General features: G+C 39.5%; 1 protein-coding gene across 16 annotated transcripts in view; it reads right to left on the reverse strand.

The window, feature by feature from the left end:
- Positions 1 to 1,139: 1,139 nt before the first annotated feature.
- matn4 (matrilin 4) overlaps positions 1,140 to 23,283 on the reverse strand; it is a 70,906-nt gene continuing 48,762 nt past the window's right edge. For all 16 annotated transcript variants that reach the window (XM_037535035.1, XM_037535031.1, XM_037535034.1 and 13 more), the window contains 5 exons: positions 15,448 to 15,570; positions 13,363 to 13,776; positions 9,392 to 9,544; positions 6,173 to 6,277; positions 1,140 to 2,089 (listed from right to left, as the gene is read on the reverse strand). In XM_037535035.1, coding sequence (XP_037390932.1) covers positions 2,031 to 2,089; positions 6,173 to 6,277; positions 9,392 to 9,544; positions 13,363 to 13,776; positions 15,448 to 15,570 — 854 coding nt within the window. In that variant the 3' untranslated portion in view covers positions 1,140 to 2,030. The remainder of the gene's footprint in view (positions 2,090 to 6,172; positions 6,278 to 9,391; positions 9,545 to 13,362; positions 13,777 to 15,447; positions 15,571 to 23,283) is intronic.

The following is a 23,283-nucleotide window of genomic DNA, read 5'->3' on the forward strand; positions in this document are numbered from 1 at the left end:
GACGAGTGGGCTGAAATTCCGACACACCCCTGTAGAAAGCTTTCTATAAGAGTAGAAGCTGTTAGAGCTGCAAAAAGGGGGACCAACTCCATATTAATGCCTATGGATTTAGAATGGGACACAGTGTAATGTGTAGGTGTCCCAGTACTTTTGTCCATATAGGGCATCTTCATTTTCAGCCTGTAGCATTTTAGCCCCACCTACTCACACTGAAGGTATAAGGAGTGTTTTAGCCTGGACCTTTTTTTGAATGAGGCATAATGCAGGGCAGTCGATCAGAAATCACATGTATACATTAGTCTTAAAAAGCACAGTAACAACGTGTTTGTCAAAATTGAAGAAAGATTCATCATAAGTCATAAAATTAATTTGTTTTTGCATAATTATAAATGTCATAAATTGGGAAAAAAAAAGAAATCTAGATTACGGTTCAGTTAAGGCCAATTAAAGAAAGAAACTACTCACTGGCCACTTTATTAGGTACAATTTGTTCAATTACTTAACACAAATAGGGTTAGGGCTAAATCAGCCAATCACACGGCTGCAACTCACTGCATTTAGGCATGTAGAGGTGGTCAAGACAACTTGCTGAAGTGCAGACCGAGCATCAGAACGAGGAAGAAAGGGGATTTAAGGGACTTTGAATGTGGCGTGGTTGTTTGTGTCAGACGGGCTGGTCTGAGTATTTCAGAAACTGCTGATCTACTGGGATTTTCACACACAACCATCTCTAGGGTTTACAGAGAACGGCCCGAAAACGAGGAAATATCCAGTGAGCGGTCAGTTGTGTGGACGAACATGCCTTGTTGATGTGAGGTCAGAGGAGAATGGGCAGACTGGTTCCAGATGATAGAAAGACAACAGGAGCTCAAATAACCAATCAGAATCTCTGAGGAACGTTTAACACCTTGTTGAAAGTCTGACATGAATTAAGGCAGTTCTGAAGGCAAAAGGGGGTCCAAACTTTTACTAGCAAGCACCTAATAAAGTGGCCACTGAGTGTACATGAACCATAATAAGTATTTAATATGATCAGTTTCCTAAAAGACCTACAATAGCTTTCACCAATAGGTGTTTATAAGTCAATTTAAAGGAGATTACATAAATATATTTCACATCAACCAAACAACAGCACTCCGAAAAGTTAAGTCTTTATTTCATCTGGAGAAAGATGATAAAAGAATCCTCATTACATTACAAAAAATGATTATTAGAAAACATATAAAAGCAAAAGGACAAAATACAGAGGGTATTAAAAAACATGGCATTTTCGCAAGACTGAAAACAAAACAGGTCAAAGCTACTTTAGGTAGATATTCTCAACTGAGAAATGTTTCATAGGAGATCTTCTACTGAAAATCCCATTTAGCCTAGAACTAAACTGTTAAAACTACCGCAGTGGGTTTTGATTGTTTTGTCACTTTCCATAGTTCAATCTCCAGTCTATATGCAGTCCACTATAAGCCATAACAATGCTATGAGGGCACTCAAGGGATGGTGACAACTGCTTTGGCCGCTTTTTACCGATTTGCCCACTTTGTAAATTGCTGTTAAGTGAACTGTGGTTTAAAGAGGTATTTCATTCACAGCTTGTCTCAGTACAGATGATTACAACTAATGATCTTATGTCCAAACACTTTGTGCATGTTAGGTAGAATTGAAATGCCAAAACACAAGTTCAATGGACATACAGCACACTAAGGAGAGGTAACAATATATAACTTCACTACCAAATGCTGATACAAGCTTTGCCATAAATATTTCTCATAGCCATTTAAAGCAGATCAAGTATAAATAGGGTATATTGACAGTTGTATCCAACATGGGAATTCTCATGTTGAACTCCGACACGTGTGGTCATGCACAGTGATTCCAAATTTAGGTGTGGTTCATTTACTTGTTCTGCACCCACAGAACGTTGGTTTTGGTAGAACCCTTTTCTGGGGCCAGACTAGGCCATCACTTGAGTGCCCCCCCTCAAAGGGAGCTCAGCACCTAAAGCCCACAGGCTTGCAGATGATGTTCCAGCCTCATTTCCTTGTGAGCAGTTGAGTCTCCAGCTTCTCCAATCGGACAGTCATTGCTGACAGTAACAGTTAATTAAGGGAAACAGGACAATGTTGTGAAAAGGTTTCATCAGACAGGTTTGGATACAGGAGTTACATTTTTGGAGAGTCTGAAATGCACAAAAAGATGGTTCATCAAGGGTTCTTCAGTAAAGAAAATGGTTCTATAGTACCAAGAACACAAGGAAAGCTTTATGATTAAAGGGTTCTTTGCGCAGTGGAAGGGTTCTTCAGACTGATGGAGAATGTGTTGCATGTGGTTCTATAAGGCACCAAGAAGGGTTCTGCCCAGCTTGTAACAACAGAAGAACCATTTTCATGCAAAGGGTTCTTTTGAGTTCATGGCTCTATATGAATCCCTTTGCCTTTTCTGTAATAAAGAACCACCGACACACCATCTTTGCATGATTGAAGGGTGAGAGTTGGGTGATTGTGCACATTGGAGTTGAGGCGGCTCAGAGCCACTCAAACCGCTGATGTACTGATTGGTGGTCTGAGGAGTTACCGCAGCAGCATAGGTGAACGTGGGACAAACACCAGCAAAGGGGAAGCTGAACGATGAAGGATAATCAGAAAACGACTTCCTCTGCGATTCTGAGAGGAAGGTCGACTTCGTTTCACCCGTTTGCTCTTTTGGGAGCAAACGACTTTTATATGGCTTGTAGCCATTTCTTGTTTAAGCCTTTGGCTTTCTTTCTTTTGGTTTTGGGAAATTTCTCCCTTTTGTCTTTCCAACCCTCTTTTCTTTTCTCCTTTCTTTTCCTTTTGTTTAAATACCCACTTGGGCTAAATACCATACCGGTCACCCCTCTACAAAGGTGTGACAAAGGGATATTGGTTGCCATGGTCTTAAGTAGAGGAGTCCACAGGTGTGCCAGGTTGAGCCTAATCAGCCCAAGGGCTTCTGGGAATTGGAGTTCCCTGATCTTGTGGTGCCTTGCCGTTGTCGGCCTCTGCTGGCGGCTGGCGGTGCAGGCTGGGGCCTTACATGGATTAACTTGAGCCATGACTTAATTATCTTGTTCTCATGCCTTGTTAAGTCATGGCCACGCATTATTTCAATTTACATAGAATGTCAACCTACAGAGCTCCGTACAGACCCACTCAGTTAACCAGTCAATTTAAAAGCAGTTTTTATCTGTTTAGATTGAGCACCATGGCCTGCAGACGGAATCTGACTTTACTTAAGAAGAATTTCAGAGCTCAGTAAAACAGAATCAGCTCAGCCATTCACTTAAAACATTACAGAAAGAAACCGTTTTGCTGTTCTGTTATGATTTCAAAGGAGAATTAAAGTAATTCATCCATCCATCCATTTTCTAAGCCGCTTCTCCGTCAGGGTCGCGGGAGAATTAAAGTAATTAACCCGGTGAATTCATCCAGGTTATGAAAAGAGCTGCCACACTTGAATATCTGGATGCTTTTTCTTCCCATTTTTATTTGTCTTTCCATCCGTTAAAAGTGAATGGAAGTTATTTTTACCTTGAATACTCTACTGATATTGTTTCCTTACCAAATATTTTCATTTATATTATTTCTGTTGCGTATTTGTTGCTGCATTTAACCAAAAAGTATTTCTGATTCTTTTCTTAGAACCTGCAGCTCTGATTTTCATTTTGATCACTGATTGCGCATTAGCTCATTAACATGTCAATTTTGTTTGGGTTTTTGCTAAAACATGATTTAAAAAACGCAGCTGTAAGGAGAGACCAGCACACTGACCACACTGCAGTGACTTTATGAGCAGAATGTATTTACAGTGCTGTGCATTTTGCACACCTAAGCGAAGTTACTGCTGAGTTTACTTAATCCAGCCCACTGTTTCTGCTTCCAACACGTGGATTATTAAAGGTTTTCTTGTTTGAATCATGTTATGATGCTTTTCTGACATTGAAGAAAAAAAAAAAAAGCAAAATAATAAACGGGTAAACTTTGAAACGGTACATAAAACCCATCCAGTGCCACTGGGTTATTTCTGTTACCGGACCAAAGTTGGACAGAGTGCTTTGTTGAGGCCAGATGAATGTCAGAATGAGAGATTAGGTAACAAAGAGCCATTGAAGCTGTGGTCTGCTTGGTCTGGACAGTTCCTGTGAGGAAGCAGACCAGAGAGGCCAGTCTGGAGTGATGTAAGAGACACTCTATACTCTCATTCTTTACAGAACAGCTTCTGTTCAAGGTCTTCTGGCTTAAATAAATGATGTGAAAGGCCACACAAACAGCTGGAGGGACAGTTTAGTGAGTTGTGGTCAGCCCCTTTTATGTGGAGTCCAGTAGTCTGAGACTGAAAATGCTTCTGTTTTGCATTGTTTTCTAATTAAATACAATTAAAACAATTATGCTATAATAATGGGACAGGTTATGTTGTCAGCAGTACAATTTGTGTGAAATGAATCTTTGAAATATTGACATGAATTTAGAAATTTAGTGGTGTGTCCCACTTTAATGACAGCGTGTCCTCGAGCTGCATGAGCTCCACAGGTTTGGGCAAAAGGCTCAGATGAGCAGATCAAATCCTCCTGAAAGTCATCCGAACACAAGAGTCAATGGAAGGAATAAGACTAAAAATTAAATCCGGGCTTTTTGGGTGAAGACCTTAATATGATTCATGTTGCAAGTGTGTTTACATTTGAAAGAAGACCAAGAAATCTTTAATCTCTGGGTCGTTCTCAATTTGGAGTGGAAACCATGTCACAAAAGTTGCAGGGCTTAAAAAAGATACTTAAAATATTAGATATGGCTCCAAACATCAGAATGTAGATTGACACAGTGGGCATAAGATTAAATAATACTTTTCTAAAACTGTTTTTAATGTAAAACAATATTTTTAAGAGTTACAATCAAGCCTATTTGTTGGGAGGATTATTATATCTAGCAAAAGAATGCGTCTTACTGCTGTGGATATCTCCAGATGTTCCCTCGCTCAACATGTGGCTGACGCAGGTGCCGAACCTTCTTCCATTGGAGAAACTTACTTTTGAACTTCACATAAAAACACAGACGATTCTGTGAAATCGGATCATCAGTCTGGAAAATGCTGGATGATCTGTAATTGTTCATTTTCCTTCTAGTATCAGATTTGTATTGTATTGTTTGATATTCTATTTTATTTCGCCCTATTTCATAGAGTATGTTGACCCTCCTCGGATACTGCTGTGGCGAGAGATATTCTCAATTTGTTCTGTTGCAAACTAATTTCTGTAAAAAATAAATAAATAAATAAATAAATTAACATACAATTAAATAAATAAATAAATAGTATAAAACAGATTCATATTAACTTTTTATATGATTGAGATTTTGGTCACTTGTGCTAGCAGGACTCTTATTTTACATTTTAACACAGTGTTTTCAGCTTTATTAAACTGCGTCTTTGGGTCGAGGCTCATCAGAGGGGGAGGCAGCTCAGGGCATGAGGAGGCGAGTCACACTCGCTCACCATATTTCATTAATTTATTAGTAATTTTGTTTTTCAGGCAGCTCATAACATCTATGTGTCACCGGTGTTATGAGCTTTAATGACTGGGAAATTAAAATCTTGTCAAAATAGAGCCATATATTCACAGCCAATTTACAGAATTCTCAGTTTTAACCAGAACGTCACTGGAGTCACCGTCACTGGAGTCACCGTCACTGGAGTTACACCATATGAATACGACACCAGTAACTGTAAAACATGTTTGGAGTTAAGCTCTCCTTTCTGCATATATGATATATATATATATATATATATATATATATATATATATATATATATGGAGATGGCATATAGGAGATGTTACTGGACGTATTAAAATCATTTAGTTTTGGGATGAAAGAAATAGATTTTTAAAAATGTATCCAAAAGAAATTCCCGTTCCAAATGAAGAACGACCTATTTTTTCTTTATTTTACTTTTCATAACTTTTCTTTGTTTTAATTAAAAAATTTCTGTTTCCAGGTTTAAATCAAATTAGCTGATTTTTAAAGCGATTTTCAGGACCCCCATATGTCGCAGCTGCCCCTCAATGCAATAAAATGTAAATTTTAAAATGGTTAGGTCACTTTGTTCTGCTGGAACTGTGAATAATATTTTGGTTGGTGAGACATGGAGCTGTAAAGGATATGTTTCTGGTTGAGCTGGTTGAGAGTGGTCATGGTAGCCTGCTGGAACTCCACAAGGCTGTCACAGGCACAGGGGTCCTTCACCTCAATTTCACCCTGACTCTCCTCTGAAAACATTAAAAAGGGCAGAAGTCAGATTTTATATTAGGAACACGATTCAACATCATTAAAATAAAACCAGTGATGGACAATAACTGAGTAACTGAGTAAATGTAATTGGTTTCTGTACTTTAGTATTTTTGGTGTATCTGTACTGAAGTTTCTCCATTCTGGACTTTTTCCTTTCACTCCACTACATTTCAGAGTCTAATATCCGACTTTTTCCTCCTACATTTTGAGAAATCTGTCGTTCCTTTTGGTTTCTGTGTGTATAAAAACGTAACATGTCAAAATGAAAGAAGCGCAAAGCCAGAGCACCAATCAGGGCCCAGCGGTCACTTTGTTTAGAGCTGGTTTTGACCTGTTGGTCATACCGACCCAGTGCAGCACGCGGTTCAACGTCAGCGCAGCAGCGTAAAACTTTGGGAGAGTCTGTTCAACATAAATGATGAACTAACCTAACTTTGTGTAAATAGAGCACAATATAGAAATATGTCCACATATGCAGTCGAGACTGACGCGGCCTTTTTCTGAATTTCTACAAACACCATTTAATTTTATAGTAAATGAGTTTGGGCTGGTTTATGTTTATGAACAGACGCCTACAGATCAACATAGTAAAGGAGCTCATCTGTGATCCTGAGTTTAAAGCCAGTTTTTATTCAACTTAAACTTGGAACTAAGTTGTAAATAAATCTGAAACTGAAACTTTGCTTGTGTGTAAAAAGTGATTTCAGAGCCACTCGGTTCTCCCTGATGGAAACTGTTTACCTTCAGTGTTTTGTGCTTCTGATCATTTTAATGGACGTCAGCGTCACTAATTAATGACGTTCTATTAAAAGACTGGTTTACCAAGAGAGACGCTGGAGGACTTTCACCTGAAATGAGTTCATGAAGCCAGTCTGGTTATAAAAATGATAACAGGACATCAGAGCCAGAATTCCTCTTTTAGTACTTTTACTTTATACTTAAGTACATTTGAAGGGAAATACTTTAGTACTTTTACTCAAGTAGAGCTCTAAAGGGAGGAACTTCTACTTTTACTGGAGTAATATTTTACCTTGGGGGTCTCAACTTTAACTCAAGTACATGGTTTGTGTACTTCGTCCACCGCTGAAGAAAACTCACATACAGCAGACTAATACACTGAATGTTGTTTGTTCAGCTCCTACTAAAAACCAATATTCTCAGTGTCCACTAGATGGTGCTAAAGAACAACTTATCAGCTGTGATTATAGAAGCTCAGTCCACATGCTTAACCCCTTACCAAGTCAGAAAAGCTCCATTAGTTTGCATTGAAATCCCTTTAGTTACTGAACAATAAGCCTTAGTATGTAATAAGCCTGGGATGTTAAGGGGTTAAACCTGCTCCACTGGAAACTTAGAACGGATTTTCTTCTTTCCAATAAAATCATGGAAGTGTCCCTGAAATTATACACAACCTTTAGCCAGTAAATAATACACTAGCTTAATTTAATTCTGCTATTATGGCAGATCGTTCTTGTTGTCACTGCTTTGATGAAACCATTCATCACCCCTTTAAGGACTGGATCTACTGCAAAGTTGTCTGGAATTTGTCTGTATTTTTCAAAATTTTTCAGAAGTATCTTGTAAGTCAAGCCTCCTTCAAACGTCACCCATTTTTAGTGCAAAAGCTAGAGAACTGGATTGTGAATATTTTGTTAGGGTCAGTAAAACTGTACATACACAAATAAACATAAAAAGAATTGTTTTCAAAAAACCTTGAAATGTATATTTGCACCCTAAATAACTCAAAGAACCTTTTGGAACTCTTCTGGTATCTGCTGTTGAACTGTTAATCTCTTTGCATGAATGTATTGCACTGTTCGATAACGCATCTCTCAGTAGGGTCTTGAACCAGGGTGTCAAACTCAACCACTAAAGGGGCCATATTAAAAAATCTCAAGAAATCTGTGGGCCAGAGGACAAAATAATGCTGTGCTGTAACCAGAACTGACCACAGTTTTATTTCAAAATACACAAAAACTTCACCTTGAAGAATTACATGAATACTTGAAATGTTCATAGTGAAACGTCCCCTGGAGCTCAGTCTTTTAAACCCGACCTATTTGACTGAACTAGACAGCTGGCATTCTTTTTTGCTGCAAGTTCATTAGATGAGATTAGATTAGATTAAGTGAAGTTTTTTAGTCCCACAAAAGGCAATTTTCACCTCTGCAGTGTAACCCAACCGTGAAGTGAAAAACCACATAAACACTAGTGAGCACACACACACACTAGGGGGCAGTGAGCACACTTGCCCAGAGAGGTGGGCAGCCCTATCCGCAGTGTCCAAGGTGTCTTGCTCAAGGGCACTTCAGTCACGTACTGTCGGCTGTACAACGCTGTGCAATCCTCACCCTCATGAACTGACCTTCCCGATGATGCTGCTGCTGCCGCTGCATAATCAAACACTAAACTAATTAACCGCTGCCCCGTCAGTCTTTCACACTTTGTACTATAATACATTATACTAACACTGTTTGATATCCTGTGTCGACCGGAGGAGGATGGGTTCCCCTACTGAGTCTTGGTTCCTCTCAAGGTTCCTTCCTCCTGCCCTTAGGGAGTTTTTCCTTACCACTGTCGCCACTGGCGACGCTCATGGGGGCTCAGACCTGGATTACCACCTGTTGCAAAAAGCGCTATATAAATAAACTTTGCTTGCTTGCTGGCTCAGGGGATCGAGCCGGTGACCTTCCAGTCACAAACCTAACCTCCTCGACTGCCCCATTAGTGTTAATACTAGTACTTGGGCTCAGTTTCTGAGCTGCTGAGCTGATATTAAGTGTTTATATTACTTGAAGCGCAGCTGAAATGCAGTTAGTGTGTTTGGTGATATGACTGTTGTGACATTGAGGTGTAACCGCTGTCCCATAGACTGATGTTGGGGTAGGAGAGTCAGAGTGCACTTTAGGTTGCAGTGCATGCTGGGGACTGTAGTGCAGCGCATTGTGAAATGGGCTAATGTTAATACAGAATGAAAATACTTTTGCGGGCTGGATGGGATTATGTCTGAGATATGGGGTCTAATCTCCTGCACGGGGTTCACTGTAGTTTCAAACCTCTTAACCTTGTGTTGCTCTGTTTTTCCCTCATACCTGCGCAGATGTTGAGTTTGAGGTTCTCGGCAATCTGGCTGATGGCACTGAAGTCAGCACTGTAGAAGAAGTGCTTCTCCACAGGTTCAGAGGCAATCAGTCTCAGCTCATCCTCCACAGCTTTGCCCACACCAACAGCGTACATAGTGATGCCTGTGAAACAGGATAATGCAGCATAAATGTGTTGATGCTTCAGATGAACATAAGACCCATTTCCTGCTACAGGTAGAACAAAAGTAATGTAAGAGATTTTCTAAAAGGGTTGAGCTGGGTTCGATTCCCCAGCCGGGTGACTGGGGGCCTCTCTGTGTGGAGTCTGCATGTTCTAACCCGTGTCTGCGTGGGTTTCCTCCAGGTTCTCCGGTTTCCTCCCACAGTCCAAAGACATGAAGTCAGGCCAACTGGACATGCTACACTGCCCCTAGGTGTGAGTGACTGTGTATGTCTGTCTGTCTGCCCTGTGATGGACTGGCGACCTGTCCAGGGTGTATCCTGCCTTCCGCCTGATGACCGCTGGTATAGGCTCCAGCTCCCCCCTGTGACCCTGAGGGAGCGACGGCTTAGAAAATGAATGGATGGATGGATTGAGCTTTAAACAAAATTCCCTTTTATGCTGACGAGTCTTTGGGCCCTCCAACACTGTAGAGGGTTATATTTCCCAGCTCTAATGAGCAAGAAGCTCAAAATGTGAGCATGTTTTACGTTCTTTTCCTCTTCTTTCTACATTATGGCATTTGGCAAAAGACACTAAGGCTGGATCACTTAGTGATTTATTGATAATTAACAATAAACGGCATAAAATCATTAGTAAAAAATGCGAACCTTTACATGTAACCGCATTTTAACTTTGATAATTGAGTCGTTCAACAGAACCGTCCGCTGTTCTGTCTCTCCATAGGGGTCACTGGTGTTACTGATCGTCATTGGTGTTACGCATAATAAAGGAAACACCAGAGACGTTTTTAATGAAAAGGATGGCATTTTACAGAATAACTGCTACCGAGCATCAAACCACACGCTGTCCATCCTGGAACATCCACTAAAATATGGAATTTAATCCATTTGTGTTTCTATTTGTTCACAGTGACCTCAGAATAAAGTCGGTCACACCAGTGACGTCAGCTAAAAGCTTCATATGAGGTCATGAGCTGAATGAGAAGATCTCTGAGAACTGAGAGACACAGTGGACTCACCGTGAGCTTTTCTTCAGAGATCCTCAGAAAACAGGTCAAAGGAGGTCGAGTGACGTCATCGGTGTGACTTTTATTTCAAAATAAGAGATTTTTTGTTACATGGTAACACCAGTGACACGACTCCTGGGGGACTTTCATTATATATTTTATCATATTTATCTGGCTATTGTTTTCTTTATGTCATTTAATTTGTATATTTCATAGTCATGTATAGATTATTGTAATTAAAATTGCAGAAAAACTTGTTTTTTACTTCAGAATATGGTCTCAGCCTCCACACACCACTGTGAAGACGAGCTCTTCTGTGGTATTTGGAATTCTAGATAATTGATTTAAAAACCAATATGGCTAAATTGAAACTGAAGAAGGTGGAATTGTTAAAATAACTTAGTGTTTTTGATATAAATAAATTGCAACCCTAATATATATTTTAAGTGTAATATATCTGTAACCGCTAGGGACACAAAAATGGACTTTTCTGTAGAATGACCCAAATATAATAAACTGCAATTTCCCTCTGGGATCAATAAAGGATTCTGATTCTGATTCTGATATAATAAAGAATTTTCAGGATAGTGTTAACCAGAACTAAATTTTTACTCTTAAAAAAACCTTCTCATATATACTTCTTGTTGATTTATTATTTTCTGAGCATCTCAAATGATTGTACGTTGTACTATTTAGATCGTCGCAATTTAAATTTAAAAGGAAATGAATTTAATTACCATGATTTGCAGTTAAATGATATAGACCTAGTACAGTTTTCCACAACACAATATTAGTCAATGCCTGTCATTGTTGTTGCAGTTCCTCCTGTTTTTCACAACTAAAGATATTGCAGGTGCAGACGGGACGGAATCACGTGCCTGTGGCCCAGATCTGTTTTGGGCATATTAGCATTTTTATATGTAGGCCACTTTTAGCTCACATGCTGTTTGCCAGGAGGCAGCAGTGCCATATCTGTGCCATAAGTGGACCAAATCTGTTTGGAGACTTGGGCCAAATCTGTGTCTTCAATATGTGGGTCACCCTTGGCTCATATGCAGATTGCCAGTGCTGAGAGTGGGCCAACAGTGCCATATCTCTGCCAGAAGTGTCCCACATCCACATGCCATCTGATTTTTGAGGCTGATAAAGGGACGTGAGATTCAACGTACTGAACCGTTTTCTCCAATGTTCTGTTTTATTAAACACGCACACAAGGACAAGGGATGAAAATGGATCCACTGAGTGGTAAAAGTGATGAAGTTATCACAGTTTATCATAAAAATCTGCCCCCAAATTCCTCTAGTCTGGCTCTTTTAACGTCTGGAGTAACAACACAAGCCAAACAAACAAACCAGACAAAACTCATTAGCTAATGTAACTGTTTTTACACTCATTGTCCACTTTATCAGCTCCACTTACTGTATAGCTGGTCTTTGTAGTTCTACAGTTACAGACTGTAGTCCATCTGTTTCTCTGATACTCTGTTACCCTGTTCTTCAGTGGTCAGGACCCCCATGGACCCTCACAGAGCAGGTACTGTTTGGGTGGTGGGTCATTCTCAGCACTGCAGTAACACTGATATGGTGGTGGGGTCTTAGTGTGTGTTCTGCTGGCATGAGTGGATCAGACACAGCAGTGCTGCTGGAGTTTTTAAACACTGTGTCCACTCACTGTCCACTCTATTAGACACTCATACCTTGTCAGTCCACCTTGTAGATGTAAATTCAGAGACGACAGCTCATCTGCTGCTGCACAGTTTGTGTTGGTCATCCTCTAGTCCTTCATCAGTGGTCACAGGATGCTGCCCACAGGACGCTGTTGGCTGGATATTTTTGGTTGGTGGACTGTTCTCAGTCCAGCAGTGACACTGAGGTGGTTAAAAACTCCAGCAGCACTGCTGTGTCTGATCCACTCAGACCAGCGCAACACTTTGAGCTACTTTGAGCTCTGCCATCCTGAGATGTTGGTTGAAATCTACATTCTCCCACATTTAGCCCAAATTTCTCATGGTCATCCCCAGACGCTCTTGTTAAGAGATCCCATCTGGAGACTAACCTTAAGCTTTAGTAATGTTTATTTTTTCAAAAATACTTTCTGTTTTGATGTGTTTTTGTTTGTTTGTTTGTTTGTTTGTTTTCTTTGTGGAAACCTCAGCCTGAAAAGGCCTTAAAGCTTTGTGGCCCCCTCTGGTGCAAATGGAAACTGTTCTAGATATACAAAATGTTACTGCAAAATACCTACAATCTTAAAAAAGATTATTCTTCAAGGGTTCTTTAGTGAAGAAAATGGTTCTTTATAGAACCAAGAACACTCAAAGAACCCTCTGCATGATTAAACATTTCTTCAGACTGATGGAGAATGTGCTGTAGATGGTTCTATCAAGAACCTTTTAAAAAATCTCTCTATATAACACCCAAAAGAGTTCGTCTATTGTTATGATGCCAAGCATGCAACGATAGAAGAACCTTTTTGGGCGCTATACAGAAAAAAGGTCCTTTATAGAACCATCTATAGCACATTCATGCACGTTTTCCAACACTTTCATGATGCAAAGAATGTTTTAAACATGCAAAGCGTTCTTTGAGTGTTCGTGGTTCTATACAGAACCAATTCCTTTACTGAAGAACCCTTGATAAACCCTCTTTTTAAAAAGTGTATGGTTTTAAATAGATAATGTGTCAGTATTTATTGGTAATTTCATTCTAAATGATCTATTTTTCGAAATGTCATATCATCCAGGCCTGAAAGACTGATAAAAAAACACTGATTAATCTGAATGTCATTGCTCACCTGCATCCTTGGCTTTCTTGGCCCACTCTGTAATGTCGTCTTGAGAACGACCGTCAGTAAACACCAGCCCGATCCGGGGGATGTTCCTTGAGGCAGCGCGAGCACCTTCAGCCTCAGAGAAACTGTTCTCCACCATGTGCTTCAGCGCCAGCCCAGTCATGGTTCCCTTCTCCATATATTCCACCTTCAGCACAGCGGCCTTGATCTCCTCCTTGCTTTTGTACATGCTGAGTGGGAACTCAGTCCTCACTCGGCTGGAGTATTGAACAAGACCCACACGTGTTCCATGACCAGAGACATCTAGCTGGTCCACGACCTGGTTGACGAATTGCTTAACGAGCTCAAAATTCTGGGGCCGAACGCTCTTAGAGCCATCAATAAGGAGGACCAGGTCAATGTTGGCGGATCTGCAGCCTGTAAGTGACGGAAAGTAGTTATATGTAATGAGATTCACAAAATGTAGTTTATCGCTGTTGTCGGAACAAAACCTCGTATCTCCAAAACGGTGACTTTACAGGAGAACAAAAAAACATATTTTAATTTTAATGTAAGTCAATGGAACCAGACATATTTCCAAGTAATTTTGGCCTATTTCTTTTGGCCCAATCATCATGAAATTTACGGACAATATAAAGGACATTTTCAAATTTTGTCAAAAACTGAAAAACTACAAACGTGGAGATATGAGGTTTTGGTCCGACAGCAGCAATATGTTACTCAGAGGCATCAAGCTCTTGGCAGATTCACTTCTATCACTTTGACTTCTGAACTCGTGAAGGCCTTGCTAACCAGCTGAAGAGTTAAATCAAGTGTTTAATGAGGAAGAATGCTAAACTCTGTAGTGCTGTAGTTCACTATGACCGGAGTCCTGACATGTATTCTTACCTGCGGCCAGTGGTGGACGTTAACTGAGTAACTGAGTAAATGTAATTAGTTTCTGTACTTTAGTATTTTTGGTGTATCTGTACTGAAGTTTCTCCGTTCTGGGCGACTTTTTCCTTTCACTCCACTACATTTCAGAGTCTAATATCCGACTTTTTCCTCCTACATTTTGAGAAATCTGTCGTTCCTTTTGGTTTCTGTGTGTATAAAAACGTCACATGTCAAAAAAAAGAAGCGCAAAGCCAGAGCACCAATCAGGGCCCAGCGGTCACTTTGTTTAGAGCTGGTTTTGACCTGTTGGTCATACCGACCCAGTGCAGCACGCGGTTCAACGTCAGCGCAGCAGCGTAAAACTTTGGGAGAGTCTGTTCAACATAAATGATGAACTAACCTAACTTTGTGTAAATAGAGCACAATATAGAAATATGTCCACATATGCAGTCGAGACTGACGCGGCCTTTTTCTGAATTTCTACAAACACCATTTAATTTTATAGTAAATGAGTTTGGGCTGGTTTATGTTTATGAACAGACGCCTACAGATCAACATAGTAAAGCAGCTCATCTGTGATCCTGAGTTTAAAGCCAGTTTTTATTCAACTTAAACTTGGAACTAAGTTGTAAATAAATCTGAAACTGAAACTTTGCTTGTGTGTAAAAAGTGATTTCAGAGCCACTCGGTTCTCCCTGATGGAAACTGTTTACCTTCAGTGTTTTGTGCTTCTGATCATTTTAATAGACGTCAGCGTCACTAATTAATGACGTTCTATTAAAAGACTGGTTTACCAAGAGAGACGCTGGAGGACTTTCACCTGAAATGAGTTCATGAAGCCAGTCTGGTTATAAAAATGATAACAGGACATCAGAGCCAGAATTACTCTTTTAGTACTTTTACTTTATACTTAAGTACATTTGAAGGTAAATACTTTAGTACTTTTACTCAAGTGGAGCTCTAAAGGGAGGAACTTCTACTTTTACTGGAGTAATATTTTACCTTGGGGGTCTCGACTTTAACTCAAGTACATGGTTTGTGTACTTCGTCCACCACTGCCTGTAAGCTCTAAGCTAGCCTGTTTCTCTGGTTGTTATGAACATGCAAATAACTGATGTCCTCTGCCTGCTGTGTAATCTGAACAAACTCAAACCTGATCATGAAAAATCAAGGAAGGTTTGAAATGGAATGAATAGGTGTGAGTTTGCATACTTCCACAGCTCTTTCCGTCGTCCTGTAGAAGATGACCTTCAGGGCAGATGCAGTAATACGATCCTGGAGTACTCACACACTGGTGCTCACAGCCATGCTCCACGACATTACACAGGTTGTCCGCTACACAAGACATAAAATTAATTGGATAAATCATATTCAAACGCAGATAAACAATAAATGTGATTACAAACCAAAAGCAGTTGGAAAAACACATGAACGTGCATTTTAGTATATTTGAAATAAATGCCAGTCGATCCTGAAATACATCCCAAACACTAAAATATACTTCAGAATATATTGCCATATTAACTGAATATATTTTAAAATATTTATTTTAAAAAGTATGGTGAAATATTACACACAGAAACGTATCATACAAAAATAAACGGTAACACTTTATTTGAAGGCTACCTACATAAGGACTTCATGACGCATTCATAAGCACTGAATAATGTGTTTATGAAGCACTACTTGAACATTTATTAAGTGTCGGTTCTCGCAACCTGACATAAGATGTTTTATGAAATAAATGACATTGTACTGACATAATAAGAATAAACGTTGAACATATTTACAGCACTAAACATTTAAAACACTATACATAACTGTTTATGTCAGCATTCTTAAGACGACATTGTATTAATATCAGGTGAAATATGCCTGGAAACCACCCCCTCTTCCCTCCATGGCATGGATAAGATGATTGATGCAATAATGTATAGTGTTTTAAATGTTTAGTGCTGTAAATATGTTCAACGTTTATTTTTATTATGTCAGTACAATATCATTTATTTCATAAAACATCTTATGTCAGGTTGCGAGAACCGACATAAGCACTTAATAAATGTTCAAGTAGTGCTTCATAAACGCATTATTCAGTGCTTATGAATGTGTTATGAAGCCCTTATGTAGGTAGCCTTCAAATAAAGTGTTACCAAATAAACATATGTAAATGTGTTTATCAGATGTCTGATGCTCTTCACTGTCTGATATTTTTAGAAATGAATGTGTCCAGTATCTTCAATTTAAATATGATCAAATGAAGCTTTAACATGACAAATTGAGTGCTGTAGTTATTGATATTCTGTGGAAATGCAATTATGATTTAATATCCTGTTTATTTGAAATACATCATGAGTGAGAATCTCACTGCAGGCGTACATGGCTAACGTAAAGTACAGTGCAGATCACAGACGTCAGCACTCTTCAGTGACGTCTGAAATCTTTGTTAAAACTACACCCAATTAAAATGCATGAAAACAAATACAAATAAATGCATTTCAAATATTTGGGCAACAGTCCACTTTAAATGCTTTGTAGACTTAAAACTCACATTCAACTAAAAATCTACTAAATTGACCATAATTGTCTTTAACTCTAAACCTCTTCAACTTTAACCTCAACCCAAAACCTAAACCCAACCCTCACCCCGGTCGTAGCCCTAACCCAGGTCCAAATCAACAGAGAGTTTAACAATTTGAGCATTTCTAGATAATCTGTAGGGGACTACAGTGGAAGATTCCAAATAAAGTGAGAACAAAATATATTTAACAAATCGCTGCTGTCCATTTTCGTTGTATTTCAGTTTTTGACATCATTTGAAAATACCTGTTCACTTTTATATTGTGTGTACATTTCAAGAGGATTGGACCAAAAGAAACACCCCAAACTTTCTTGGAAAAAATTCTGGTTCCATTGACTTCCAAAAAAATTAAGTAGGTTTTTCCGTCTCCTGTAAAGTTACCAAGTTTTCATCTGACAACAGCGAGATACATTTCTTTTGCCCATTTTCATACATTGCAAAAATATACTCAATGAATACATTTGGATTTTTTTCCATATGGATGGTAAGGAAAAGTTCAGAAAGCAGTTGTGGCAAAGATTAAACTGCAATCACTGGATATTAACCAACCTTAATCAACCAACCCTAATTACCGCTTTGTCCAAACAAATCCACGTGTATCCCTATGTAGACATTAGTTTGCATGCTGACATCTTCACATCAACAAACTCTTCAAAAGTTTTTTGAAAATGTGTTTTTAAAAGTATTTATAAGCTATATTCTTCTTATTATTATGGTCTTTTCAAGTAATAACAACATATTGACATAATATATATTGCAGTATGTGCTGCATTAGCCAGCAATGGCTGGAGACACACAGAACTGAAAATGTAATGTAGGTTTATGATGACGAGATGCAAAGTCAGATTGTTGGCTGGCATATAGACCCCTGTCCTTTTGCCCTCAATGACAAAACATGACATTTTTGTCGGTTTATCAATGCCATTTTCCTTTGGGGTAACAAAGGCACCACCTTTAGTGAAAGTCTATGAATTTAATAGTTCTAGCTAGTTACCAGAGTTATTTGTATCTTCCTTACCACCAAAAACAGAAATCTTCATGCATGTGAACTGAAACCTCACGAAAGAAGTCACATTTGGCGTATGATGTGAATGTAGAGCTGACCAAAACCTCTGTGGTGTCTCTGGACTGTTATTGCCAGTACTGGCTGTTTGCTGACAGTGTACAACTGAAATCTGAGCTGTTGTTCCACACAGGTTAGCTCAAGTGCTCAAGTGCTCTTTTAAGATTTGTTTGCTTTCATAAAAGTCCTCATTAACTTAAATCTCGCTCGTCTGTTCTGATTTGAACTGCTGTGCTCCTAGACTAGGCATGTCAAACTGGTCAACTTCTAGGCCAAAGTGCTTCAGACATCACAGACATAACACTTGCTAATAAGCTGATGAGCTGAATTAGGTGTATTAAATGTGTGGGGCAGTCGTGGGCTGGAGTTTAGGGAGCTGGCCCTGTAACCGGAAGGTTGCCGGTTCGATCCCCAGGGCTGACAGTCCATGACTGAGGTGTCCTTGAGCAAGACACCTAACCCCCAACTGCTCCCCGGGCACCGTGGATAGGGCTGCCCACCGCTCTGGGAAAGTGCGCTCACTGCCCCCTAGTGTGTGTGTGTTCACTAGTGTGTATGTGGTGTTTCACTTCATGGATGGGTTAAATGCAGAGGTGGAATTTCCCCGGTTGTGGGATCAAAAAAGTATCACTTAACTTAAATGAAGCAGTGTGCTTAAGTCTGCAGTGCTTTGGTCCGCAAACACTGGAGCCTGGCACGTGTCCTAGACAACAACTCGACTCTTTTACTGCCCTGTTTTGGCTCCAGAGCAGAACTAGATTTGTAGGTAAAAATAAAAGAATCCTCCTTTGCAGTAAAATAAAGCTGATCGTTCAATTCAGTTTTAACACAACAGTCTTATCTAGTTAGTAGCTAACGAAAAGGCAGAAAGAAAGAGTTAAGACGAAAATAGATTATTCAGATACGAATGGAATGATTTAATCTGAGATGAGAAAGTATCAAGCACTAAAAAGTCATTAAGCTGAAGTCGCTTCTTGTTTGTATTTTCCGGTTTCAGCCTTGGGAAAAACCAAACGTTGAGAGACATTCTACAAGAAACTGTTCTGCTTTTGCGGAAAAGTTTCCTGCTGGAGATGCGAAAAAAGCGGCTAAAGCTTAAAGCAGAGCAAAGTAAGTCTAATTTTCATTCATATAAAACGACTATACTAAAACTACACTCACTGGCCACTTTATTAGGTTCAATGTTCAATTGCTTGTTAACACAAATAGCTAATCAGCCAATCACACGGCCACAGCTCACTGCATTTAGGCATGTAGAGGTGGTCAAGACAACTTGCTGAAGTGCAGGCCGAGCATCAGAACGGGGAAGAAAGGGGATTTAAGGGGCTTTGAACGTGGCGTGGTTGTTGGTGCCAGACGGGCTGGTCTGAGTATTTCAGAAACTGCTGATCTGCTGGGATTTTCATGCTCAACCATCTCTAGGGTTTACAGAGAACGGTCCGAAAAAGAGGGAATATCCAGTGAGCGGTCAGTTGTGTGGACGAAAATGCCTTGTTGATGTGAGAGGTCAGAGGAGAATGGGCAGACTGGTTCCAGATGACAGAAAGGGAACTAAGGAATACAGAATACCATCTCTGAACACACAACACGTCGAACCTTGAACCTACAGCAAAAGGGGGTCCAACCTTTTACTAGCAAAGTGTACCTAATAAAGTGGGTGTATATTGATCTATACTACTACAGTAGCACACACATTTACAGATAAGACGGTAAAATAGACATAAAATGTTGTGGCTCCCAAGGTGGCTTGATTTTTGTTGAAAGTGCAAAATGGCTCTTCTTAATATTTGGATTGTGACCACCCGTCTAGACCATTAGCTATTTGTTTTTCCTTCTTATTAAGCAACTCTAATGCTCATCAACTGATAGACCAGTTGACTGGAAATAATGATGGCTTTATTGATACAATGTTGGAAAACTAAAGTAGTAGTTTGTGATTAACATTACGACTCAATTTTGTAATTAAAAGTAAAACCTTTATTCCTGTGTATCAGAGCTTTAGCGCTGAGCCTGAAAAAAAACGAAAACAAAAAAAATAAAACACGTCTGCTGTATGATAATTGTTTATTTTTACTTATAATAACCAACAGAATGAATCACCATCAAAATTATTGCTCTGTCAGCTCACACACACTCTTAACAGTTTCTGAAAAGATTACTACAGCTGCACTTGTTTTCAAGATTTCTATAATTAAATAATACTAAATTTAGCAGGCGCTGGGTACATTTTTGATCAGAAAAGATCCAAATTCAGAAAGATATCAAATTTCTGTTATTTACATGTCAAATAGTGGCACACCTATGACCTGTGTGACCGTCACATGTAAATACTTTATAATTGTAATTGTAATTGACTCAAAAAATACCAAAAAAAGTTCCCTGAAATTTACGAAATTGTACATGCAAAAATGATAAAGATATTTTGGTTTAAGCAACAGAAGCTCTCACTTCTGCCAACTGAAGTGTCCAGTGCTTTACAATGGTTTCCTGCACTTTCGTGTCTGGCATGAAAGCCTTTGAACATGGAACAAAAAGATAAATTGATAGCAGCCAAAACTTTATTCTGGATTCATGTAATAACGCAGATGAGTTAGAGACAAAAGAAATGGTCACAGAAAAATGCAGATGAGCTTGTAGTGTTGAGAACAGATGAGAGCTACAGCACCAAAAATCTGTGATATTAAATATGCCGTTCATACTATGAGGTGAATGGTGGTGTGGGGAATGTGAAATTCATGATAAAAGCAAAGGAGAGCTAAGTTTGCTGATTTGGTGCAGACTGTAGAAAAGCAGGCTCTGTTTGCCTTGGAACTTGCATTCGGTGACATCCAAGATAAGCAGGCAGAGGAAGTTTCAAGAGTAAAAATCCAGTTATTTAAAGCTGCAGATAAGCCCACAAAGCGCAGGAAGCATAAAAGGCCTGTTTCCCAGACATGGGAAAGTCTGCTCTTGGACGCAGTTGAAGCGCCAGTGGTGATTTACCACTGGAAATTCTTTTTAATCACAGCACAAGCTTGATCTGAGGCTGCGAAAATGGCCCAAATTAAGAATGACAGAATGTGTCACCAAACCTCCAAGTCGATATAGACTAGTGGCCAACATAGGTGCCCCTCACAGGGTCCAAACTAGGATTCAATTCCCTGCCCAGTCAAGCACATCACACTTTACCAATGAGAGTAACTGGGCTAGACACCTAATGCTACAGTCACATAGCTCTGTAACATGATTCAAACTGTAAGTAGCTCCGGATAAGCGTGTCTGCAAAAAGCCATAAATGTAAATCTATGTGAAATGTAAAGAACCTAACAGAGGGCTGGAATGTGCACTTCCAATGGTTCTTGTCAAGTGAATGACGGTAACATTTTAGGCCTTTTCTGATCTAGGAAGCTTTACTACATTTTGCACTGAGGCTTTTTGGAACTTCTGACAGTAAGGGGCAAAAGAAGAAGAATTTCTTTGAAGACAATGGCCAAAAAAGGGCTAGTGGTTGCACCTGAAACAAAACATCCGTTAAAACTCCTCACGTGTACGATCAAAAATTCCTTGCAGCCACAAAAATGGTGAAGACCGGCCTCATGTAAAGAATTTCATGCTTGCCTGGATTAAAGAGGTTGGATGGACGGTAAACAGTCCATACAGCGACAGTTTCAATAAGGATCATGACATATCTGCTCATGTATACCAACTGGACTTCTATGGTCAATCTGGAAGAGTTTTTGCGAAGAAGCATAACCAGGATTTTGGTGATAATTTTGACTAATATCCAAACGGAATGATTTGTTAAGATGCATTTGAAAGGGATGCACATGAAGGTGAAATATTGGTAGTCTTGACTAGCAGTCTGGCTAAATGTTTTATATGCCACATAACATTTTGTTCATAAGGAGCATTTCTCTTAAACTGAACGTATGAGGTTGAATTTGGGCTTAACTTATGCATTGGCTCTGTTCATACCTAGTATTAGCGTCCATCTCAAGTGATCTTATTACAAGTAAACAGCGAGACACACACCGATCAGGCATAACATTATGACCACCTCATCTTATCAGCTCCACTTACTGTATAGCTGCACTTTGTAGTTCTACAGTTACAGACTGTAGTCCATCTGTTTCTCTGATACTCTGTTAGCCTCTGATGAAGGACTAGAGGATGACCAACACAAACTGTGCAGCAGCAGATGAGCTGTCGTCTCTGACTTTACACCTACAAGGTGGACTGACCAGGTAGGAGTGTCTAATAGGGTGGACAGAGAGTGGACACAGTGTTTAAAAACTCCAGCAGCACTGCTGTGTCTGATCCACTCAGACCATCGCAACAGACACTAACACACCACCACCACCACGTCAGTGTTACTGCAGTGCTGAGAATGATCCACCAACCAAATAGTACCTGCTCTGTGAGGGTCCATGGGGGTCCTGACCACTGAAGAACAGGGTAACAGAGTATCAGAGAAACAGATGGACTACAGTCTGTAACTGTAGAACTACAAAGACCAGCTATACAGTAAGTGGAGCTGATAAACTGGACAGTGAGCGTAGAAACAAGGAGGTGGTCATGATGTTATGCCTGATCGGTGAACATAGTAGATGCATTTAAAGGAGAAAAGCACATCAACTGGAAACTAGATGCGAATCATTTCCTTATTTCTGTTCCTTTCCAGCAGTTACATTATAAATAAGTCAGAGATTTTTGACATTTAAGACCTTTTTCTCTTTACGGGTTTTGGCCCTTGCAATAATAAGTTACTAGTATGGAAGGGGAGGGGGTGTATTTGCCATGGTCCATGAGTGAGAGTTACATTTCCATTTCTATCCTGGTTCATTTCATTTGCTTTTCACACTGTGGGAAAGCAGACCGTGTCAGTCAGACAATTCTTCATTAACTAACTACCCATTTAAAAAAGGAAATTTTGCTATAACTTTTTCTTGGTGTAAATTCTGCTTGGCTCTGTTTCCTGAACCTGATAAAAACTGATGGAAACCACGTATTTTATAATAAGGCCCTTTGAAAAGTTGTACTATCAAAGACATAAGGCTGTGTAAACATCAGATATCGCTGAAATATTTGGGAACGGAACATTCACAATGTTATTGCTTAGATATAAAAAACACTGAATCACTGCAGCAAAACTTTGAAGCAGACCAGAGTTCAAATTTCTCATTCTGTTCTGACAGTTTTGAAAAAATGAATCAAAATATTAATTTCGACCTCAAGACATAAACATTTGTGCTCCTGTTGCTCACTAGCTCTGCACAATTGAGTAGATTCAGTGCTGCAGTTATTTATTACTTATTAAAGAGAAAATCTGGAAAAGACATATCACAGTCCTACAGACTTTGGTGAATCAATAAAAGGTAAAAAGCATTTGTTTTGGAGCTGTTCCACTATCCGGGAATAAGGACTGGGA

This window comes from Pygocentrus nattereri, chromosome 26, assembly GCF_015220715.1.
Source record: "Pygocentrus nattereri isolate fPygNat1 chromosome 26, fPygNat1.pri, whole genome shotgun sequence".
Lineage (NCBI taxonomy): Eukaryota > Metazoa > Chordata > Actinopteri > Characiformes > Serrasalmidae > Pygocentrus > Pygocentrus nattereri.